Source organism: Salvia splendens, chromosome 4 (genome assembly GCF_004379255.2).
Source record: "Salvia splendens isolate huo1 chromosome 4, SspV2, whole genome shotgun sequence".
Classification (NCBI taxonomy): domain Eukaryota; kingdom Viridiplantae; phylum Streptophyta; class Magnoliopsida; order Lamiales; family Lamiaceae; genus Salvia; species Salvia splendens.
In genome coordinates, this window is record NC_056035.1 from 27,653,516 (window position 1) to 27,676,676 (window position 23,161).

At 37.4% G+C, this 23,161-nt stretch overlaps 2 protein-coding genes across 3 annotated transcripts; both read left to right on the forward strand.

The window, feature by feature from the left end:
• Positions 1-7,629: 7,629 nt before the first annotated feature.
• LOC121800909 (protein DETOXIFICATION 53) lies at positions 7,630-10,452 on the forward strand. The gene is made up of 2 exons (XM_042200399.1): positions 7,630-7,803; positions 9,052-10,452. Exons 1-2 carry the CDS (start codon positions 7,630-7,632, stop codon positions 10,450-10,452), a joined length of 1,575 nt encoding a protein of 524 aa, XP_042056333.1.
• An 8,454-nt stretch (positions 10,453-18,906) lies between these two features.
• LOC121799278 (serine/threonine/tyrosine-protein kinase HT1-like) lies at positions 18,907-22,930 on the forward strand. Of its 2 annotated transcripts, XM_042198599.1 has the most exons (7): positions 18,907-19,092; positions 19,531-19,806; positions 20,210-20,342; positions 20,511-20,706; positions 21,005-21,129; positions 21,341-21,499; positions 22,408-22,930. In XM_042198599.1, the coding sequence occupies exons 2-7, from the start codon at positions 19,589-19,591 to the stop codon at positions 22,669-22,671; spliced, it is 1,095 nt and encodes a 364-aa protein (XP_042054533.1). In that variant the 5' UTR covers positions 18,907-19,092; positions 19,531-19,588; the 3' UTR covers positions 22,672-22,930. The 2 variants fall into 2 exon arrangements, with proteins under 2 accessions (XP_042054533.1, XP_042054532.1); XM_042198598.1 differs by having other exon boundaries at positions 18,907-19,806.
• Positions 22,931-23,161: the final 231 nt, after the last annotated feature.

Sequence of the window (23,161 nt, forward strand, 5' to 3'; positions counted from 1 at the left end):
GACCCCTTCTCAAGAGGGTCTGATTCTAAATTTGGCCTTTCTGCATTATTTTCTAGATCTTTTTTATCATTTCTTATCAAATACTCCCTCTGTCCCATAAAAATACTTGCACTTTCCATTTTCATTAAAAATATGGGTCTATTTACGGAAAATTATCCCAATTTATTACTCCTATACATCAAGTTATTTACCACTTATACCACCACCAAAACACTAATAATATTGCGGGTCCCACTAATCAGTAGCACTACTTTAACTACAATTCCCCTCCTGCCCTTACTTTACTAATTTTGTCTTAATTCCCATGCCATATCATATGACCATATTTTTATGAGACGGAGGAAGTACATAAAAATACCAAGATTATAAAATGTGCAATTTAAGAACATAATTCACATGCATCACACTCAAAATGAGCCAAATAAAGGCCCTAATAACATGTGAAATTCGTGTTTATCAATTACTTTCTATTTCTTGAGTCAATGAAAATATGAAAGTCACATGTCCTATGGAAATATCGATACATAGAAAAGATATATCGATTTTTTAGTTTAGTTCAGTTTAAACTTTTGGCAAATTTCAGTTTTTGATTCGGTTAGGTTCGGATAAAAAAATCTAAAAAACTGAAAAAAAAAATCCAAAAATCGAATGCTTTAAATGTGCAAAATTTGTGTAATGTGTGGAGTGTGTGAAATGTGTGTAGTGTATGAAGTGTGTGAACTGAGTATAATGTTATGAAGTGTGTTAAATGTGTATATTGTGTGAAGTGTGTATAGTGTGAAATGCGAGTAGTGTGTGTAATACGTTGATACGCTCGGATTTTGCACTGTTTTAAGGCCATTATTTGGTTCGTTTTGAGTGTCAAAGTTGCATTACATGTCTATTAATTGCATATTTTGTCTATTTTGGTATTTTTGACGTGTTTTGTGTGAAGTGTGCATAATAGAGCTTAAAAAGATAACTAAAAGTCAAAATTGGAAATCTGGAGTATTCGAGGAGTCCAGCGGTCCGCTACAACACAGCCAGCGACCGCTGGCCGCCAACGACTGCTGAATAGGTAACAGTCCGCTTTGGAAAAGTTGAACTGAAAAGAGAAACACGCCCAACGACCGCTAGGACGTGTGCAGCGACCGCTCTCGAAGATCCAGTAGCTACGGAATGATTGCTAGCAACCACTGAAACAAAGTGCAGAGACCGGTGTTCGAGAGACAGAAACTATGGATCACTGGCCAGCAACCGCTGAACAAAGTGCAGCGGCCCGTTGGGAAAACGCAGCGCACAGATTTGACCTACTTTCTCTCCAAGATTTACCATACTGTGATGAATATTTGCCATGATTATGGGACACGAAAATAAGGCTATAAATACCCCCTCAAGCTTCATTAAAAGGAATCCTTTTGCTGCATAATTTTTCAAAGAGAATAGTTTGAGAGTTCTTCTTGTTCAACAAAGTTCAAGGGTTTGAAGAAGGATTCAAGAGATAATCAAGGCTACAAGGATTCAATCTTTGGGTTTTATTGAAGGGGTTTGCTGCGGAAGCGTGCGTTCTAACGGATCACATAAAAACTGATCTATTTAGCAGATTATTTAGATAAACTCTATTCGCGTAATTCTCACATGTATCATGCTTACAACTTGAATTTAATCATGCTTTAGCACAAATAATCCCTAAAACATGCTTGCTACGGAGTTAGCCAATTTACCTCGTTGATTCACTTAAGAATTGAAGATGGCTTGCGTCTTCTCCACGTGAAGATCTTGAGTACTCGACCTCGGATTTTCTGACTGGTATCTCGGACTGTAATCTGGTATTTGTGTGGGCAAATCTCACCAGAATACTAGGACTTAAATAAAGAAGACAGAATCCTGCTTACGGAAGGAGAACAAAAATCGTTCCTCTCCTTGGAATCGGGGGGGGGGGCGAAAGTTGTAAAATAAAACAACTGTGTTTTTTGTCTCCTTTATTCTCCTATTTATATTAAGTCACATATTGGGCCCAGTCAGGGATCTAAGGAATAATTTGGATATGCCTTCGCCAATTAGCTTTTTACTAATTAAATTGAACCCACAATTTAATATGAGCTTATATTGGAATATTACAATCAGCCACTAAAGAAGTAATATTGCACTGCCCATCCAAATCCGAAATTACAAGTATTCCGGGTTTCCATTTGATTGTCATTTATTTCTCATGCTTAAGATAGAAACATCCATTAATTAATCAATGTCTGCTATGGACTTAATTAATTAACATATTATAAACTCTAAGAGTGGACTTAGCAAGAAACACTTTTTTATTATTCATAGAGTAATCAAACTCCAACTAGCTAGGTTCCGAATAATAAAACCTTGTTTCGAGCTCCTCTTGTGGATGTTATCAAACGAGACTCACCTCGCCCACGATTCAATATAATAGCAATCATAGCACCGCCAGATAATAATCGCCACTACCCAAGATACCAGGATCGTTGGGTTACGAAAAACCCGCACCTATTGGTAAGTCAAAGTAGTAGATAATCAATATCGTATGCTCAATGCTAACGTACATTGATTAAGAAATTAATTATCAAGACCTCGTCTTTCAGTAGATAGCATAAAGACTAGTCTTGCTGCTTAGATCCAATTCAGTGTTATACCACACCAACGTCATCTTATTTCAATAAGGCTTAGAAATAATCGGACTGGCATTGCAACCTTTCACGATAGGTAGTCTAGACCTATCTAGGTTGTGAAATTCTTATTTTTCTTTGTTCAGAACTGACCGTGTTACCTTAAAGTGGACGACGCCCACAACCGGTCTACTAAAACAAAGACTTAGACTTTGTTACGTTCGCTTATACATTTAAATATGTAATAAACATCCATTAAATATAAAACATAACAATATTATGGCAAAAATAATCTGTTGCATTCATTGGAAAAGAATATATAGAGTTTTACAGTATTCAATCACTCGAAAGGTGATTTCTAGTATACAAAACCCTAACATTTATTACTTTAGTTCTTATGTTTCCATTGTCTTCCCTACAAACTATGTGTTTAGATTATTCAATCATGTGTAACTAAATTCATAGAATTCTAGGGATGCGTCAGTAACGACGTTGGTTATACAATTTCTATTTATTTAGTATCCGTTTTGTTCATTACTTCGCTTCTATTCTAAGTGTTAGATAATTACTTCACGTTTGAGTGACGCATTCTGTGATGATCTATTGACTTGCTACATAATCGTGAGAGGAGGTTGGCGAATTAAAAGAGCTTAGTTGACGTTACAATTAACTTTTAGCTTCCCTTAAAATGGCACTGTTAATTGAGAGCGAGAACATAAGGAGTCTTATGAGCTTTTTAGGAGTTATTAATCTAGGACTGATGCCCCTAGTGTCTATAATCCACTTTGAGCCGCATGGACAATACATTAGTGACTCGTTCTAGTGAAGTATGAACTGTGCTTGGGTGTTGTAGTTGGAATTTGTATAACCATAACTGTGAACACAACCCTAGAATTCTCTTATCTCATCTGTTTTATCTCTTTTTTTATCTGCAATCGTTGATTCCTTTGCTTTTATAAGTTTTTATTTTCAAAAATCCAAAATCTCTTGTTTTTTCAAATAGTGGAAGAAGCTTAGTAGAAGATAGCCAATTTTTGTTTGTTTTCCCTTGTGTTCGATATTCGGTACTGACCTTTAACTTTACTGTATATACTCTATATACTTGCAAATTTATTTAGTGCTAATAAAAAGTGCATCATACATGAAGTGTCAGGAGTGTTTGAAATTTATGTAGTGTTCGTAGTGTGTGAAATGTGTGAAGTGCGTGAAATGTGCGTAGTGTATGTGAAATGTGTGTAGTGCGTGAAGTGTGTGAAATGTGTGTAGTGTGTATAGTGTGTGAAATATGTGTAGTGTGTGAAGTGTGTATAGTGTGTGTGTATGAAGTGCATGCTATGGATAAATAATGAATGATAAGAATTTCTAAAATTAGCCCCAAGACTTGTTTTGTATAAACACATATTCTTGCAAACCCGGCGAGTCGCTGGGTTCATACTGCTCCGAACAACCTTCGTCAAACAGCCATAACTTCTTCGACTCTGATTGAGGCGTACAAGGTACCCATGCGAATCTCTTTCGAATAAAGACAATGATGGTCTTAAAATCCCATTTGACATTATCTTGACAAGCAACGAAAAGTTTGAATCAAACCCTGGTTTTGGATTGGTTGCTTGCCATGCCTTCTACTTCGTTTCTTCCGGGAAATTGGTTTAGCGCTACCCGGATTCGCATCATCATATCCTTCTTTTTGAAAGGATTTGTCATTAAATCCTTTTCTTCGATTCTTCTTTAGGGTCATTACAAAAAGTACAACAAAGCAACAAAGTTTACAAGAATAAGAATTTGGCTCTAGTACCAAATGATAAGAATCTCCAAATTAGCCCAAGACTTGTTCTTGTAAAAATACAAAAATGCATTACAGTATAATTATTATTAAAATTACTCCCTCCGTCCCGGCTAAGATGACACATTCCTTGGTCAACACGTGATTTTAGGAGTTATTGGTTAATGCGTTTAATTGGAGAGAGAAAAGATGTGTGTAAGTATTAAAATAGAGAAAGAAAGAGAGATGAATATTTTAACAAGAGTGAGAAAAAGTAGTTGGGTGTATTAATTGGAGATAGAAAGTTTCCAAAAAGAAAATGTGTTATCTTAGTTGGGACAAACTAAAAAGGAAAATGTGTCATCTTAAGTGGGACGGAGAGAGTAGAACATTACAATAACAACATAAAAACACATTACATAGAAACTTAAATAAATATTATTCCCTTCATCCCTGAAAAGTATGCACTATTTCCTTTTTCGTCCATCCCCAATGAGTATGAACATTCCAATTTTGGAAACTCTCTTCTCTCTTATGAGGTGGGACCCATTATCCATGAACAATACTTAAATAACTTTCTCTATTTATCTCTCTCTTACTTTACCAATAATGCATTAAAACCCGTGCCGAACCCAAAGTTCATACTCTTTGGGAACGGAAGAAGTACACTAAAAAGGATAGGTGTTCCATCCCACAAAAAGGTAGAACAAAATAGAAGGATCAGGGGTATCGAAATGGAAAAAATTGAGGAGAGAACAAATGATCTCTTGGAGACCTAAAACCTCTACCAAAAAGATGATGGCAATCCTTGGCAACCTTCATCCAAGAAAACAATTATATCGACTCTCTCGCTAGCTATACGACACTAGGATATACTTTCTTTCGAGCTCTGGCACTAGGTATACTCTTTCGAGCTCCGCCCATATGGTATACTCTCACTCAAACTCCGCCACTAGTTACATGGTGCTAGTTGTGAATTTAACAAGTGGCTAATCTCGGGCTAACCACCAAGCAACCATAGCCCGACCATAAATTTGTTTCCAAACATTTATCTCACCAACATGCGGAAGGACTCTCTCAAGGAGGCACTCATTATCTAAACTCAATCTATCTATTACAAAAGATACATATGACCCTATTTATAGATGTGGAGGATTAGAACATGAAAGGTAACTCAAACAAGGGGTGGAATATGAAAAGGCGATAAAAAAAATATTCAAAATCTCGCCTACGCCTGTTCCTATTACGGCGAGTCGTTGGGTTCGTCAGTGTGCGGAGTTGGAGACTCGATGGAAATGCTGCTGAAATCACTGAACAAAACCAGCGGGTCACCAGGTTTGCATGCCTTATGAAATAGGCGAGTCGCTCGGTTCATACTGCTCCGCACAGCCTTCATCAAATGGCCATAACTTCTTCATCCTGGCTCCGATTGAGGTGTACAAAATATCCACGCGAAACTCTTTCAATAATGAAGACAATGGAGGTATTAAAATAGCATTTGGACATCATTGTTGCATGCAACGAATGGTTTGAATCAGACCCTAGTTTCGGATTGGTTGCTTGTCATGCCTTCTTCGTTTCTCCCACGAAAATGGTTTAGCGCTACCCGGATTCGCATCAGTGAAGCTATCTAATTTTATAACTATTTAGAATTTCAATTTTCTACTTTTGATATGAAATTCAAACTGTGGAATTGAAAGATTTGGAATTGCAATTTAATTCCAAATCTAAATATTTTTGTGGTACCGAATATTGGATTTGGAATTGAAGGCTCAAATTCCAATTTCACACCTCCAATTCCATGGTACCAAACATGGCCTTAGGAAATTAGATAAATAAAAAAATGTACATTATATAATTACTATAAAATTTTATTAGTACTTCTTTTGTCCCCATTAGATGTTCTTGTTTTTCATTTTAGTCTGTCCCTTATTAATTGTCTCACTGCACTTTTACTATTTTCAGTAATGAACCTCGCATTCCACCAACTTATTTCCATTCATATTATATTATTCCTATAAAACTAATGTATAAAAGTAGAGCTCGCATATTATTAATCATTTCAACTCACACTTCTTTATATTTCTTAAAACTCACTGGTCAAAGTGAGACACGTATGGAGAGATTGGAGGAAATATTATATATTGACATGTTGTAAATCCCTACTCATTAGATTTTGCAATCTAACCATTATTAATGTTTGTATATTATGCACCAGATATTAATTATTTTTCTGTTAAACCCCTCTCTCTATATAAATATATATTACTCCGCAAATTATTATAAATTATGTTACCCTTAAATAAATAAGTTAATGAAGTCGTACGGTCAATGTCTTTTAATTTCTCTAGCACTTTTCTTGACCTATATTTTGTCTGGCATTAGAGCACGGTTTTGAGAGAGAAGTTAGAAGAAGAGTGGCAAGCCTATGCCTCCAACTATTGCTGTCCAGCTACCTAGCTATATAAAATTCTTTGATTTCACTCTTATCAAATTCAAGCGTGCGAGTTCAAGACTTCAAGAATAAAAAATCAATTATTTTCTGTAAAAATTAAAATTCCCAATCATGCCCATTCAAGGTGTCTAAGTGTGCACACACACATATCTATATTCGTGAAATAAATTAATAATTGACAAAATATTAAAATCAAACTCAATTATATTCTATGCAAAATTAATCACCTCTTCGTATAGCTATATAAAACATTACAATATAGTTGTGATCTGATGGATACAGGAAATTCCGAAAAGAAAAGAAAACAAAACAAAATCACAACTATAATTTTCCTCCACCTCGTAATGTTTTACAACAAAATTATAAATAAATAGCAATAATAATAATAGTAATAATAAAAGGGCTTCAATATTGGATTATATACAAACAGCAAATTCGTAAAGAGAAATGTCTAAAGAAATCTCAATCCCATCTGGAAATGAAGGAATAACATTTGTTAAGAAAAGCAAATAAAGAAATAGTAAGAAATTAAATGATCTCTCACATCTCTCTCTATATATGAGTTAACATGCATATCAATATGTCCATGGTAATGTCCCAATGCATTCATTCTTTTTCAGTTCTCTCAAGCAGAGTGATATCTACCAAGATAGGACACAAATTTCGCAGAAATTAAGGTTGGCTTAATTTATACAAATGATTCTATTTGCAATGTTTAATTTAATAGTAATAGTTGTTTGTATATATTATCTTCTGCTCCCTACTTTTTTTGTTCCTTCATTTCTTCCTTTTCTGCAGTAGTCATGTGCAAAATGAGTGAATCTCGAGAACTCGAGCTTCCCGAATTTAATGACGGCGGTGGAGATGGAGATGGCGGCGAGATCAAATTCGACGAAATCAGCAATGAAGCAACGACGACTAGAGAATCCAGAAATACATCGTTTTGCTGTTTCTTTCTTAGAGTGCCTTTGAATGAGGTAATTTCCTTTTTCAATTTATGTTGCATGAATTAACACATTTTCCAATTCATTTAAACTTTCACCATTTTTAGTTCGAACGGAATGTGTGAATACAGTGTCAACGACTTGTCATTCGATTTCTCATTCATGGATTATGTCTGAAAGTCGTTTTCCTTTTTTTTCCTTTTACTCCATCTCCTAGTCAGTTTTATCGCTATTCGTTATCGAACTCCATTGATGTCATATACGTGACATATATTGATGAAATAAAATGCAAAAGTCTAATGACAATACTCAATCATATTTATTGTATTTCTTGTTCTGATTTTGGAATTTAAATATATAGATTAAATAAACGATGATAAAATAACATTTTAAAAAATAAAACAATCTACCCTTTTAATGCACACACACACATATATTTATATATATGTCCCATCTTAAAATTTGAGCGGGACAGAAAGTTATGGGTCTAATAATGGCGTCTTTGTGTAATTAAACTAAATCAAATCTTGTTGGTGTTAACGTGAGTGAGTCAATTGCTCTTGTCCATGTGTGTATCTGCAGACAAACTATGCAGTTGACATATATTTATACACAACTTTATCTCTAAGAATATTTTACTCTATTTTCAAAGCTTAGTTAATTATCTATTAATTTATAGTCCCTAATTTTTACTTTTATATATAAATATTTTGTAAGAGCAACTCCCGTGATTTGCACCAAAATGTCGTAATTTAGACTTGATACAAATTAATTTATAATTAAAATCCATATCAAATCATTCAATTTGAATTCTCCACCAATAGGAATATTCCTAGAACAACCCTAATTATTGTATTTTTAATTAACAACTTTGTTTGGTCTCTTCTTACATTTATAGTTAACCATATTACTTTTACTAAAGACAACGAAAAAGGTATGAAGCGAAACAATATTAGAGAGAAAAACCTAATGAGTTGATAAGCTGGAGAATGATCATGAATTAGTGTAGTTAATTGTGTTCATGTGGTATATTATCGTTGGACTTTTAGGCACGTGATGCTAATTAGCAACTCACATGCGCATAATGATGACATGGCACTTTCCCAAACACACTTTTTCCAATTTTGTCAAGTGTGTTCGTTCTGAGTGGCTCATTCATAATATGGTATCAGAACGATCCAAGTCGGTGATAGTTTCTTTGTTGTCCACATATTGTGTTGGTGTATTGAAGCCTTTTTATCCGACATCAACAAATTGGTAATCCTAAAATTCTGATTGTAGGTGATCGAAGAGCTATTTTCGTTGGGTAGGATCGCATGCCCTGTGGCCCTAACAACCCTTTTATACTTTTCTAAAACCATAATCTCGATGCTCTTCCTCGGCCACATGGAGAAGATTGAGCTGGCTGGCGGGTCCCTGGCAGTGGGCTTCGCCAACATCACAGGCTTCTCTGTGATGAAGGGTCTATGCACCGGCATGGACCCCATTTGCTGCCAGGCCTTTGGGGCCCGGCGCTGGCCTGTCCTCACCCAGACCTACCTTAAAACAGTGGTCCTCCTCCTTATAGCCACCATCCCCATGTCCCTCCTCTGGCTCAACGTGGACACCGTCTTCCATCGCCTTGGCCAAGACCGCGCCATCACAAAGATCGCCAAGAATTACCTCCTCTTCTCCCTCCCAGAGCTCGTCACCCACGCGAACCTCATCCCACTCAGGACTTTCCTCAGGACCCAGGGCCTGAACTCTCCCATCACTCTCATTGCCACCTGTGTTTCCGCAATCCATCTCCCGGTCACTTATTTCCTTGTCACCTATCTCAACCTGAGAGTGAAGGGGATCGCCCTCGCCTCGTTCGTTTACTCCCTCAACATGAACATTGGCCTTTGCCTCTACCTTTTCTTCTCAAAGGCCGCCATAAAGCCTTGGAGGGGGGCCACTCTGGCCTCCCTCTTCCACGGCTGGTGGCCTCTCCTCAGCCTGGCACTTCCCAGCGTGTGTCAGGTCTGTTTGGAATGGTGGTGGTACGAGATTATCTTATTCCTGAGCGGACTGATGGACAATCCAGAGTCCTGCGTGGCCGCGATGGGGATTTTGATACAAACAACGGGGACGGTCTACGTGATTCCGTTCTCGCTGAGCCTGAGCATCTCCCAGCGCGTGGGGCACGAGCTTGGGGCCGCGCAGCCGGCGCGTGCGCAGCTGGCGGCGATGATCGGGATCGCGATGGCGGGGGTGTACGGGGTGTCGGCGTTCGGGGCGAGCGTGGCGTTGAGGAGGCGGTGGGGGAGGCTGTACACGGCTGAGCCGGAGGTGCAGGAGATGATAGCGGCGGTGCTGCCGATACTGGGGCTGGCGGAGGTGGGGAACGCGCCGCAGACGGCGGCGTGTGGGGCGCTGACGGGGTCGGCGAGGCCGAAGGTGGGGGTGTGGATAAACATAGCGGCGTTCTACCTGGTGGGGCTGCCGTGCTCGGCTGTGCTGGCGTTCGAGATGAGGAAGGGGTTTCGGGGGCTCTGGATGGGGTTGGTGGCGGCGCAGGGGGCCTGTATGGCGCTCATGCTTTACAATGTCGCGTGGACGGACTGGAAGCATGAGACCAAGAGGGCGGAGGAGCTTACTATGGCCGCGGTGGAGGATTCCACCGCGGCCAATTTAGTCGACGGAGGAGGAGGAGGCGCGTGACATCAAATTTTCACGTAGAGTTTAAATGTTTTGGACATATACTTTTATTTCAGGGATTTTATTTTTGTTTTTGCTGGGAAAGGTGTTGAGAGGAAAGGGAGATAGGATCACAATTAAGAAAGTTTATTCATAAGTTGATATGCTTCATTTATTTTTATTTGATTGTTATTCATAATTAATGATTTGAGCTAGCTAGTGTTTATTTTCTTGCATTTATATCACTATTGTTGTCACAAAATAGAGCAATTGTATAATCGAGACAAACAGAAACGTAAAGAGATATAAAATTTACGTGGTTCACCAACGTTGTGTTGACTACGTCCACAGGCAGGAAACGGAGAACATATTGTATTCAGATTGTTTTCAGATTACAGAGTTATGTGCCATACTTCTATATAAATAGGCACACAGACAACGGGTTAGACAATATAACAATTAGAGCCTAAATCATAAATATAGCATAGTGTTTTCATTTGGCTAGCGGCAAACTATACAGATTCAAGGCATACTAACAACTACTCCCTCCGCCCGCCATTAGAAGTCTCATATCTTAGCGGCATGGGTTTTAAGAAATGTTAAGAAAAGTGGATGGAAAGAAGTTAGTGGAATAAGGGTCTCACTTGTGTATATTAATTTTAAATGAAATGTGAGTGGAATGAGTTAGTGGAATGTGAGACCCTATTACCATTCATGGTAAATGTGAACCTGGACTCCTACTCGCGGACAGACTAAAATGGAAAAATAGGACTGCTATTCACGGACGGAGGGAGTATATTGTATTCTCGATTTAGAAAAATGAAGTCCAAGTCAAAAAAAATACAGCTTGCTTTCTGTAAAGCAGAGTTTTATCAAGTGAAAATGGTTATAACTTCATATCACTGGCATGGAATTCCATTTGATTGTAGTGCATTGAAATGTCTGTGCTAAAGTAATTGATACTTAGATGGAATTTACAAAAAATGATGGACTACTTGAAAATTGTGATTGAATTGTTGATTATTTTAAATCAGTAATACGTACTTACGTTCAATGCAAAACATTAATAAATAGATTCACGTTATATATATCCTGACTTGACGATATTTGACGAGTATATGTCGAAATTTTTAATGCAGATACATATAACTATCATCGTGGCAGTAGATTTAGTACAATGTTCTTACAATTTTCACAATAAAAATGACTAAAAACCAATCTTATTTTTTACATATGCGAAAAAAACATTTTATGGCATACCCATTAGGTGGTTTTTGATCTAATCATTAGAGTAGTTTCGTAAAACTTTTTATGGCATACCCATTAGGATTTAGGTGGTTTTTATCCAATAATTAGTAGTTTCGTAAAACTTTTTATGGCATACCCATTAGGTGGTTTTTGATGCACTAGCTATATAGAATACTCTCTCCGTCCACGAAAAATAGAACATATTTATCATTTTTGGTTGTCTATGAAAAATATAGCACATTTAAAAAAGGAAAGTTTTCAACAACTTCTCTCTTACTTTTTTCCCTTTTCTCTTACTACTAATATGGGCCCCACATTCCACTAATACTACTTCTCTCTTACTCTCTCTGTTCCATAGTAATGGATACGTTTCTTTTCGGCACGGAGATTAAGAAAAATTGTGTTAGGTGAGTTAAGTAAATGGAGAATAAAGTGGAAAATGAAAAAGGTAGAGAAATGAAGAGAGAAAAATGTAAGAGAGAGTAAAGTAGGTTTGGAAAAATGTTATGACTTTGACTAAAAATGGAAATGAGTCTATTACTATGAAACGTACCAAAGTGGCAAAATGACTCTATTACTATAAAACGGAGTGAGTACTAATAATATGGACCCCACATTCTACTAACACTACTTCTCTCTTACTTTTTTTCCTTCTATCTTACTTTACCAATTTCATATTAAAATCTGTGTCATTCACAATGTGTCTTATTTTTCATGGACGGAGAGAGTAGTATTTAGATGTCCTGTGGATTGTATTGTCTGCAAGAGATTTTTTTTATTAAGACTTTGTTGTACTAAACTTATCTAGATTTATTCCAATATGCAAATAAAGGCTTGAGAATTCCTACTCTTTTGAAAAGAAATTAATAACATGGAGTCTTCAATAAAATAGATTAATCAATTGATATGGAATATTATAAACATATGAAATAAATCAAACTGAAAAGTAGCCCAGATTTTGATAATCTAAATTTAGACCGTAAGTGAATATTGAGTCATAAATTAGGCAAATATTGTAAGTTCACGGTCCAAATAACATTTACTATTGGTCTCTAAAATCATGAACTTTGCCTAAAATTTAGTATTTCCTATGAACTTTGAAACTAGTCTATAATATCACAAACTTTGCATTTTGTTTGGTATTTTCCAAACTCACTCAAATAAAATATATTCATCAAAATCTTATTTTACGTAGGCAACCGTGATACGTTTTATGATATTTTAAATCACTTTTTATGTTCATAACATATAGGATCAAAGTCACGTTGAAAACCACGTTGATTTAATTGTGTCAAGTATGATAAAAATGTCTCGTAAGTTAGTCAAATATAATAATAGACATGCCATGGGAAATACCAAACAAAGTGTAAAATTTGTAATATTATATACCAATTTCAAAGTCCGCGGGAAATACTAAATTTTATGTAAAGTTTATGATTTTAGGGATCAATTTCCCTTATAGAAATGATAAATTGCTAAAAATAATAAATTCATTATCTGCAAAAATAAGGTTAAAAATAATTTTTACTATAAGCTAGGAATAATTCAGAAAATTAGTCACACATTTCTTGATAAAAATATTCTAAATAAAAAATACTAAAGTGGACAAATCTTCTAGTGGATGAGATATAGAATTATAGACCATTTTCTGTCCCTGTGTGAATTCCTAAGCTAATTTGTTTGATGGAATAAAAGATCATAGCCAAGATGAAGTAAAAGATAGAAACATGACATGATTTATTCTCCCTCCGTCTCATTAATAGGTTCATTTTTACTTTTTAGTTTGTCCTACTTAAATGTTCACTTTTCTTCTTTAGTTTGTCATACTCAAGATGTCCACTTTTTATATTTGGAAACAAATCTCTCATTCATCTCTTTTCATTAAAATATTCAACTACTTTTTTCTCTCTACTTACTCCACCTAACAATTTCTCCTGAAATCCCGTATCACGTGGACATCTTGAATGAGACAGAGAGAATAATTACAAGTCAAATGGATCCTTTTATAGTGTGAAGAATGGTGCGATATTTTAGAATTTGAATCCTTTTAATTTGAATTTGAGTAAAAAACGAGATTCTGTGTTCTAGAAATTCAATGTTGTTTTACACTCTTCCGCAGATGATCACTGATCGAGGAATGATACACTAACTTCTAAAAACGGTCAACAATTACTAACTTATTTCACCTACAAATCCAAGCCTCCTAACTCAACTGGTTGAGAAGGGAGGCAAGGATACCGCGTCATCCTAGAGGTCGCGTGTTCGACCTCTGGGAGGCGCATCTTGGGGATTAATTTCCTTGGGGCCTAGTGGATTCACTGGCTTGACTCCAGAACTTCGGAAGGTGATTAAGCCTGTACCCGTGCCTGGACCCAGGAGCTGTGGGGGAGGTGAAAAATCCTGGACCCCGTTCCTGCGGGGCTGGTGGACCCATTGGGTCCCACCTTGACAACGAAGCGCAACTTGGTAAGACGCTTCACCTCCGACCGTTAGGCCGGGAGTCAGAGTCACTTCGGGGGTAGGTGGGGAACCACCGTCGATCCTCCTTTTAAAAGAGAAAAAAAAACTTATTTCACCTACGAGATGCATAGTAAACTTTAAATCAGAAATATAATAATGATCCACACTACGAACTATAACCTCACACGTCTTCTAGTTCATAGGGTTATCAACATATGTTGAGCTCCTAAATCCGAGTCAGAGAAACGTCAGTTAAACGGCAAGCATTATAGTAAGATAGGATATCACCTACTACACATATAAAAATGAGCACAATATAGAGAAACATATGAAGATAAGAAAACTCAGGGTGGTGGTCTTAAAAAACATTTGGAACTTATCTGTGTAGGATGATAACTATGGGGAGTTTGAGTCGCGTTAGAAGATGAACTGACATCATGCATTAGGCTAAGGTTACAATCAAAGATCACTAAAGAGGTTTATCTTGCTCTCGGTTTGTTGTAAAGCTTTGTTAGCCTTGCTAGCCTTGCTTACTTGGTGGTTAGTTGCTTGTGGTGAGCTATAGGCGAGGTTGTATGTCTGTTTTTGTTGGTCTTGGTTGGTTTGTATTTTTATTGGAGTATTATTGTTGAACTCTTACTCACTATTATTTTTTGGTTTGAGCCTTTTACTTATATAAAAAAACTAAACTATGTACATTCTGACTTTTTCTTTTGTCTCACTTTGTTTTGAATTACCACTTGATCATTTTCTTTGATTTAAACATCAAAAACTTTTCAGCCTTTTTTGTTTCTATACATTCTTCGCGTTTTTCGATCTCTAATCCTAACTTAAAGCTTTAAAAGTTGAGTCTAAATTCTTCTCGAAAATGAATATGACAATATTAAATTAAACAGACAATTTGATTCTCATCAGTGAGAATATGTTCTTGATCGGGTTCCTTACTCCACTACTCATTTTTAGGTGATATATGTTTATTCATTACAAAAAATGGACTTCCCTAATTTATAATATTTAGAAATTTAGTTTTACTTCCAATTTTAAAGGATCATACATATTTTAATTTTACTCTTATATCAACAAACACATTTCAATAATTAAGACAGATTAATAAAACCGATTCAACATATACAATCCCATATGTTTATATTAATAAATGAGGGATGCTAAATAGTCATGACTGCTAACATATTACTAAAACTGAAAATATAAATGAATAAATCTAAAACCATAGTACTATTAATTATTTTTAAGATTTTAATAAAGGTTTAAATTATTAACGTAGTATAATAAAAAAAATTGATTTTAGTTTCTAAATAATTACGGTAGGAAGAATGTGAGAGAAAAGAAATTAATTACTATAATATAATAATTTATATTTAAAATTGATGTAAATATATAAAGATATTTAATATAAATTAAAATTATCAATATGTTACTCCATTCATCCCTGAAAAGTATGAACTATTTTCTTTTTAGTCAATTCCTGAAAATTGAATTTTCTAATTTTGAACTCCACTACCAATGGTGGAACTAGGATTTTAATCTTGGGGAGCCCAAATTACTATTAAAATTTATTGAGTGTTTTCGGTGTCAAGAACATGAGAGCATCCACATTAGCGGACTAGCCAACGCCATAGCCACCGACGTGCAACTAGGGCGCTCGGCTAGTTCGCTATTGCGTTAGGCTAGCTCGACGGACGAGAGCAGATAACTATGTTTTTTTTTACATCCTATTCCCATTTCATTTTTTTCTATGTTTTTTCCTCTCCAATTCATTTATTGTTGTTGTTTTTGGTGTTTTTTTCTCGAGAGGGCTGGCATTGGCTAGCCTATTACTGGGCTATGAGAAGTCCTTGATAATGTGCCAGGTTGTGGGAAATCCTTGATGATGTGGCAAGATGAGTTTTTAGCTAGGCTATTGGCTCCGTGCTTATTGTGGATGCTCTGAAAACAACTTCAACATGAGTAGTAGATAGTTCTGCGTGGGAGATCATGGATAATGAGATAAATAATTAGAAGATATGTAACAAAATTTTCTAAATAATATGGAAATTAATGTACAATTGTTAAAGTAAAAAAAATGAGGAGAAAGATAGTTAAAGTATTGTTAGTGTAGTGAAACCTACATTATTATTAATGTTTAATGAATTGTAATGGTGGGTCATGGTAGTATAAGTTGTAAATAAATTGATGTGCATGTGTAATGAGTTAGGGAAACTTTTTATAAATGGAAATTCCCATAGTTTTGTGAGACATGACTAAAATAAAAAGGGCATATATTTTATAAGACAAATGGAGTATAAAATTATTAGAGAAAATTAACCTAAAAAATTCGATATGATTATTAAAAAATTATTAGCTATAAGAGTATACTACAAAATTACTAGAGAAATTAATTATGCATTTCTTTTCCTCCCTTATTTTATTAATTATAAATTAAAATTCATGTCAACTATAAATTTATTATAAATTAAAATTCACGTCAATTATAAATTTATATTTTTCAAGAAATATTCATACTCTAATAGTACATTTTTTTTATTTTATAATACTCTGTTAAAATAGCATGTGTAGCAAGACAATACCGGTGTATAATTTATCGTATGTAAGAATATACAGTTATTTCATTATCAAGATTAGAAATTAATTATGCCTTATATTAACAACTATTTAACACTCTTATTGGCGATTATCAGCATCACACAGTTCTTTTATTTCGCCCGACTTTCTTTGCACTCTCAGAACATCCGCAACAACGGCTGCCCCGGCGGACGTTCAACCGGCGTGCCGGAAGTCCGCGCGGGGCGTCCGCCATTAGGCAACAGGGAGGCAGACGCGGACGTGCGTTGTGGACACCGGAGTTCCGCGGCATTCCGGGGACGTCCGTCGTGACGTCCACCATTGCGGTGCCACGACGGACGTTCCGGTGGACGTCCTGATTTTTTATTTTTAAAAAAAAAACTCTATATATACGGCTCGTTGAATTTCATTTCATTCGCACCACTTGTTTTAACGAGTTTCTCTCTCTCTACTTTCATTTCTTTTGAAGATAAATGGAACACCAAGATAGTGATTCCCCAGCCACGAGCGAGTCACAAACGCCGACTTTTCCCGTTAGACTTGGGGGAAATGCCGGCGGAAGTGCACTGATGTCCGGGATGATGCCCGGAATGGCGCCGTTGATGCCCCAACCCCAAATGGCGGGAATGATGCCCGGGTACTACAATATGTACCCCCTTGGTGTGGGATGATGCTCCAAATGCCCGGGATGATGATGCCCAGATGATGTAGGGCATGCCTGCCGCTGCGGGGGAGCAGGCAGGGGGTCCCCCAATCACCTGGGGACAATGTCTATTGCCACTACATGAATTTATTGTCTAGTGATTCCCCCAGAGTACTCCTCTGGAGACTCAGTTCACCGGCATTGAGACTTTCTCTTTTGAGGAATCGGGGCTATCTCCGGTCAGAGAGTCTCCCACTGAGATGCCACCGGCGGCAGAGAGGACGCGGAAGCAAGGGAGAGGGAAGGGCAAGGGCAAGGACACTACCTCGTCCTGGCGTGGGGGGAACGAGGGTGGGGCGGGGGCCGAGGAGGAGGGGTATGAAGCCGGCGGAAGAAAGAGGACCATCTGGAGCATAGGGGAGTGCGTCGCGCTGGCGAAGGCCTGGATTAGTGTATTTGAGGATCCCTACGTCGGGGCTAACCAGCAAATCGACAGAATGTGGTGGCGTATTAGCAAAAGCTACCTCCAATTCAAACCGCCAGGTGGGAAGCCTCAAGATGGAGACCAATGCCGGAAACAGTGGGAGCGGCTGAGGAGGCAGCTTAGCCGATTTGCCGGCATCTACCAAAACAACCTCCGCACAACAACCAGCGGCATGTCCGCCGATGATGTGAAGCTTCTGTTTCACCAGCAGTTCCCCGACAATGAATTGGGTTTTGGGGAATTCAAATATTGGGAGGTCTATCTTGTGGTGTAGACTTCCGCCAAATTTAGAAGCTGGCTGGCCGAAGGGGACGAAGATCAACGCCTCCGGGGAGTACAGTAACAGTGCCGATTCCCACGAACTCCCTGACGCCGAGGCAGAGTTCCCGACCCCTCAATCGTCTTCCCGCAGCCATCGCCTGGTTGGGCAAAAGAGGGGAAGCACCAGCGGGTCCCCCGAGGTCCAATCGGCGGCTCCTTCCCAGATCGATCCCGAGCTCCCCTCACTCGCCCGCATACAGCAGTATGAAACCCTGATACACACCATGGAGAAGTGGTATCCAGCGACTGACCCCTTATACAAGTTGATGTTGAAGGATGTCATCGACATTATGCGGCGCGATTTGGGGATGCCAACCCTACCCGTGAGTGACGACGGGACCGGCCACGGGCATGACGGGACTGGCGGCGGGGACGACGAGGAGTGAGACGGGGCCGCATTTGTCGAAGCTTGATGCTGTTTTTTGTTAATTATGTATTTTTTTTAATAATTATGTATGTTTTTTGTTTTAAATAAAGTGATTGCATTTTCTCTGTATTCGTGTCGAAATTTTAATTCCGTAAATTATTTAATTTGGTGAATTTGTGAATTTTTATTATTGTGGATGTCCGTCGGGATGTCTGTCATTGTGTAGTGGGATGTCCTTATGACGTGACAGTGCAGTGGGATATCCTTATGATGTGGCAGAAAGTGTTTTTAGGAAGTCCGTCGGAATATCCGTCGGGACATCCGTCCCACTGTGGATGCTCTAAACCCTCTCTCCCTCTGTGTCAAAACTCAAATTATACTAATCGGAATATCTTCTCAACAAAAGGGCCGAATCAAAATTCGAATTTGATTTGATTTAGTTGTAGTGGGAGTTAACTTTTTCCGGGATTTCTAGAGAATTCACAGTTTGCCCCTTTTTAGCTCTTTGATTGCTTTTGTATGCATGTTTTCTGTGTGTATAGAACAGTGGATGCAACTGTAAGTCTTCGTTCCACCCCTTTTTCCCCTTTGCTTTCACTTAGGGTTTCTTCTTTTCCTTTTATTTTTCGTTTTCTTCACTATTTTTGCTGATAACTTAGTCTTCAGTTTCAAGCTGTAATTTTTTTCTTCCCACGGGTTTCAAAGTCAAGAATCAATTTCTCTTTTTTCCGATAATTGAAAAGACTCATCCTTTTAGGTAAAAAAAAAGTGATTTTTAGGGTGTTTTTCTGTTTGATCGGGGTAGAAATAGGATTGATTTCGGTTTGATTTTACTTAGTGATTGCTGAATTTACACGGCTTCAATTGTATACAGTGATTGATATTCTCTGCTATGGGCTTAAAAGTGTATGCTTTAGCTAATCTTTTGCTGATAACTTGAGAATAGTATTCGAGCTTTCTTGGATTCTGATTTGGGAGATGATGGTTTTTCTATAGTATAGAATTTTGAGGTTATGATGAGGCTCACGGGGTAATTTAGTAATTTTGGGAAGTCATGAGTTCCGGTGGGAAGAGCAGAGGAAAAAGAGAGGAGGATGGGGGGAATCATGACAAGTCGAACTCGAGATCCGTTGAAGGAGTTTCTTCGAAGGGATCATCAATCAGTGCCTCAGTTGAATTATCTTTTGATGAGAAAGTGCTTGTTGACCCCAAATCCCTCTTTATTGGTTCGAAAATTGGTGAGGGAGCTCATGGCAAAGTTTATCAAGGAAGGTTTGTATCGATAGTTGAGTTAATTGAGTTTATGCAATTGCTTTTGAGTTTTGAATGTTTAGAACCTTATGTGTTTAATTATGTGGCAGCGAAATGTGTGATCATGTGAGTCGGGAAATAATAGATTTTGATTTGAAAGGAATAATGAATTAGCCAATAGTGTGTAGATATTTGGACATGGAATCATGCTGTTTGTTGGAATTTGGGGTGGGCCTAAATGTTACATATAATTGATGCTAGCCTTAGTTTTGCTCTTATGTAGACTCAAGGTGGAAAAATATTGAATAGTTTTTCGGGTTGTACTATGTGTTTTGAGCGCTCCTTCTTATCTTATTTGGCATGTTTCTTGTTTTTGTATCTGTATCTGATATTTGACTATCAACTATATAACCATTTTAAACAGGTATGGTGATCGTATTGTTGCTATCAAAGTTCTTAACTGTGGTCAAACCTCAGAAGAGAGAAGTGTGCTTGAGAGTCGCTTTGTTCGGGAAGTGACAATGATGTCTAAAGTAAAACATGAAAACCTTGTCAAGGTGAGCATCTCTGAGAAATTTGTTTCTTCTTATTTGTATTGGATATGGAGTTTTGTTTTCTATTTCGAATATCAGTGTTATAGGTAATGTGCCTCTTTCTAAGAAGTCTTGAAATGTTTTGAGCTCTCCCATCTCGTTATACTTAGCATGATCTAAATTCCTCTGCAGTTTATTGGAGCTTGTAAGGAACCTTTAATGGTGATAGTTACTGAGTTATTGCCGGGGATGTCACTTCGGAAATACCTAGGGAGTTTGCGTCCTAAGCAGTTGGATTTGACATTGGCATTAAACTTTGCTCTTGACATTGCTCGAGCCATGGATTGTTTACATGCAAATGGGATTATACATAGAGACCTAAAACCCGGTATCATGGCCTGCTGAGCTGTATAAGATTATTTTTTTTGTAATTTGTAACTAGCTTACGTCATTGTAGACTCTGTTTTCTGTTCACCAAGATTCGTACTTTCAGTATTCTTCTTAAGATTATTTTCCCAAGCATCATAAAGATTATGACTTTGTTTGTTTTCCTGATCCTTGTTATTGATATTGTTAGATTGACCACCACGTGCGCAAAAAATAAATTTTTTCTATATATCTTGATTTGGGGTCCTTTTTTATGCTTTTTAACTGAGAAGATATACACTCGAACCCCTATGGTGCAGACAATTTGCTGCTTACGGCAGATCAGAAGTCTGTGAAGCTTGCAGATTTTGGTCTTGCCAGAGAAGAAACCGTCTCTGAGATGATGACAGCAGAAACCGGGACTTATCGCTGGATGGCACCTGAGGTTTCCATTTTTTGATCTAACAGTTTCTGACCACATTCGTTGATTTTTTTCTTGAATAATATTTTATGCGTTCTTACTCTATACATCCATCATCATCATAGCCTTTTGTTTGACATTTCTATGTCACAAACTGAGATGTCTTTCTATGAGTATATTTATTCCGAAACATGCTTTTGGAATTTCCCAACTAACGATATATTTGACGCTGCAGTTATACAGTACTGTGACTCTTCGCCAGGGGGAGAAGAAGCACTACAATAACAGAGTCGATGTTTACAGTTTTGGCATTGTCCTCTGGGAGCTGCTTACAAATCGCATGCCATTTGAGGGAATGTCAAATTTGCAGGCTGCGTATGCTGCTGCTTTCAAGGTGCAGAAACATATACACTCTTCTGATTCAATAATGAGCAAATTTATCAGTTTTTATTCTTCCTGTTTTGGAGTTATGCCCTTTCCCTTAAGAGTGTAAGTGAAAAATGAATTCTATAATTCATAGATTGTGTTGTCAATGGAAAGCCCCTATTGAATATACAAGATGTTTGTCATACGTTTTTTTCATGACTTGGTCTAGAAAGCGTCTGCTTTCATATGATACACCTATCTATATGTTTTATGTAGTACCCCCTCTGTCCCACAATAGGAGTCCTATTTGGTTTGGACACTAGTTTTAAGAAATGCAAAGAAAATTGGGTTGAATAAGTTGTGGAATGTGGGTCCCACTTTTATATATATTACACCCGGCCCTTAAAAATAAAAACTATTTCCATTTTGGTCCATCCTTTAAAAATAGAAACTTTCTATTTTAGGAAGTGGACCCCACAATACACTAACACTACTTCCACTACTTCCACTACTTTTCTCCTCCTCTCTCTTACTTTACTCATTTTTTCTCACTTTCTCTTACTTTACCAATAATTCTCTATTACTTTACCAATTGTGCATTAAAACCCGTGGCGTTTCAGAATTGTCTATTTTTTAGGGATGGAGGTAGTATTAGTTGTATAACAAATGGATTTGAGAGTGCTAATACTTGCAATTTGCAACCTAGCCATGTTTTTCCTTTACTTGATCGTCAGAATGAGCTTAAGATATACGAGTATCCATGAGCTTGATGTCGATGTGTTTCTGCTTTAAAACGTCTTATTATAATAAAACTTGAAGAGCTCTTTGTTCGCTGGCAAAAAGTGATGGTGTCACCATCTATCTTCTCGATGCATCTTGTTGATTTGTTGGAAAGATTGATGGATAGTAACTCAAGTTGTGATTTCCAAAATGCAGCAAGAGAGGCCTAGTCTGCCAGACGACACTCCAGCAGAGCTCGCATACATAATCCAGTCGTGCTGGGTTGAAGATCCCAACATGCGACCTAGCTTCAGCCAGATCATCCGGATGCTCCATGAGTTCCTCTTCACACTGAAACCCCCCTCCTCGCCATGTTCACCAGAGACCAAGAACGCTGCCATCATCGAGTTCTCTAGTCGAGCCAAAGGGAAGTTCGCTTTCCTTCGCCAACTTTTTGCCAACAAGAAGGCCCTCAACTAAAGAGGGTATTTTTGCCTTGTTGTTTTTGCTGGAAAAAAGGAATCAACAAATCTGATGATGATGATGTTGGGAAATTTACAAAATCAAGTAGAAGGGTGAAATTAGTATATTTCATAGTAGAACCATGTGTAAATCTATATATAGACACTGTTACCACTTGTGGTGATTCTCATAGAAATGCAGGCAATTTACTTGCATTGCATCATCAACTCTTGTTGTCACAAATTTATGTGAATAAAAAGTGAATATTTTTCTATTTTTTCCATTTGTTGAATGCTGATATATTGATATGATCTAGTCTACTCTAAATCTTCTTCCTTCAACTATGTGTAGGGCCACAGTAAAGAATATATCGGACTTATCTCGTGTTTTTATGAAAATGAAAAAATAGTCAGTTAAAATTTGCATATTTTGAACTAAAAATCAATAGAAGATGTAACCAACAAATGTTCCCAAAACAAAATTTTAAGCCATTTTTATGTAGTATCAC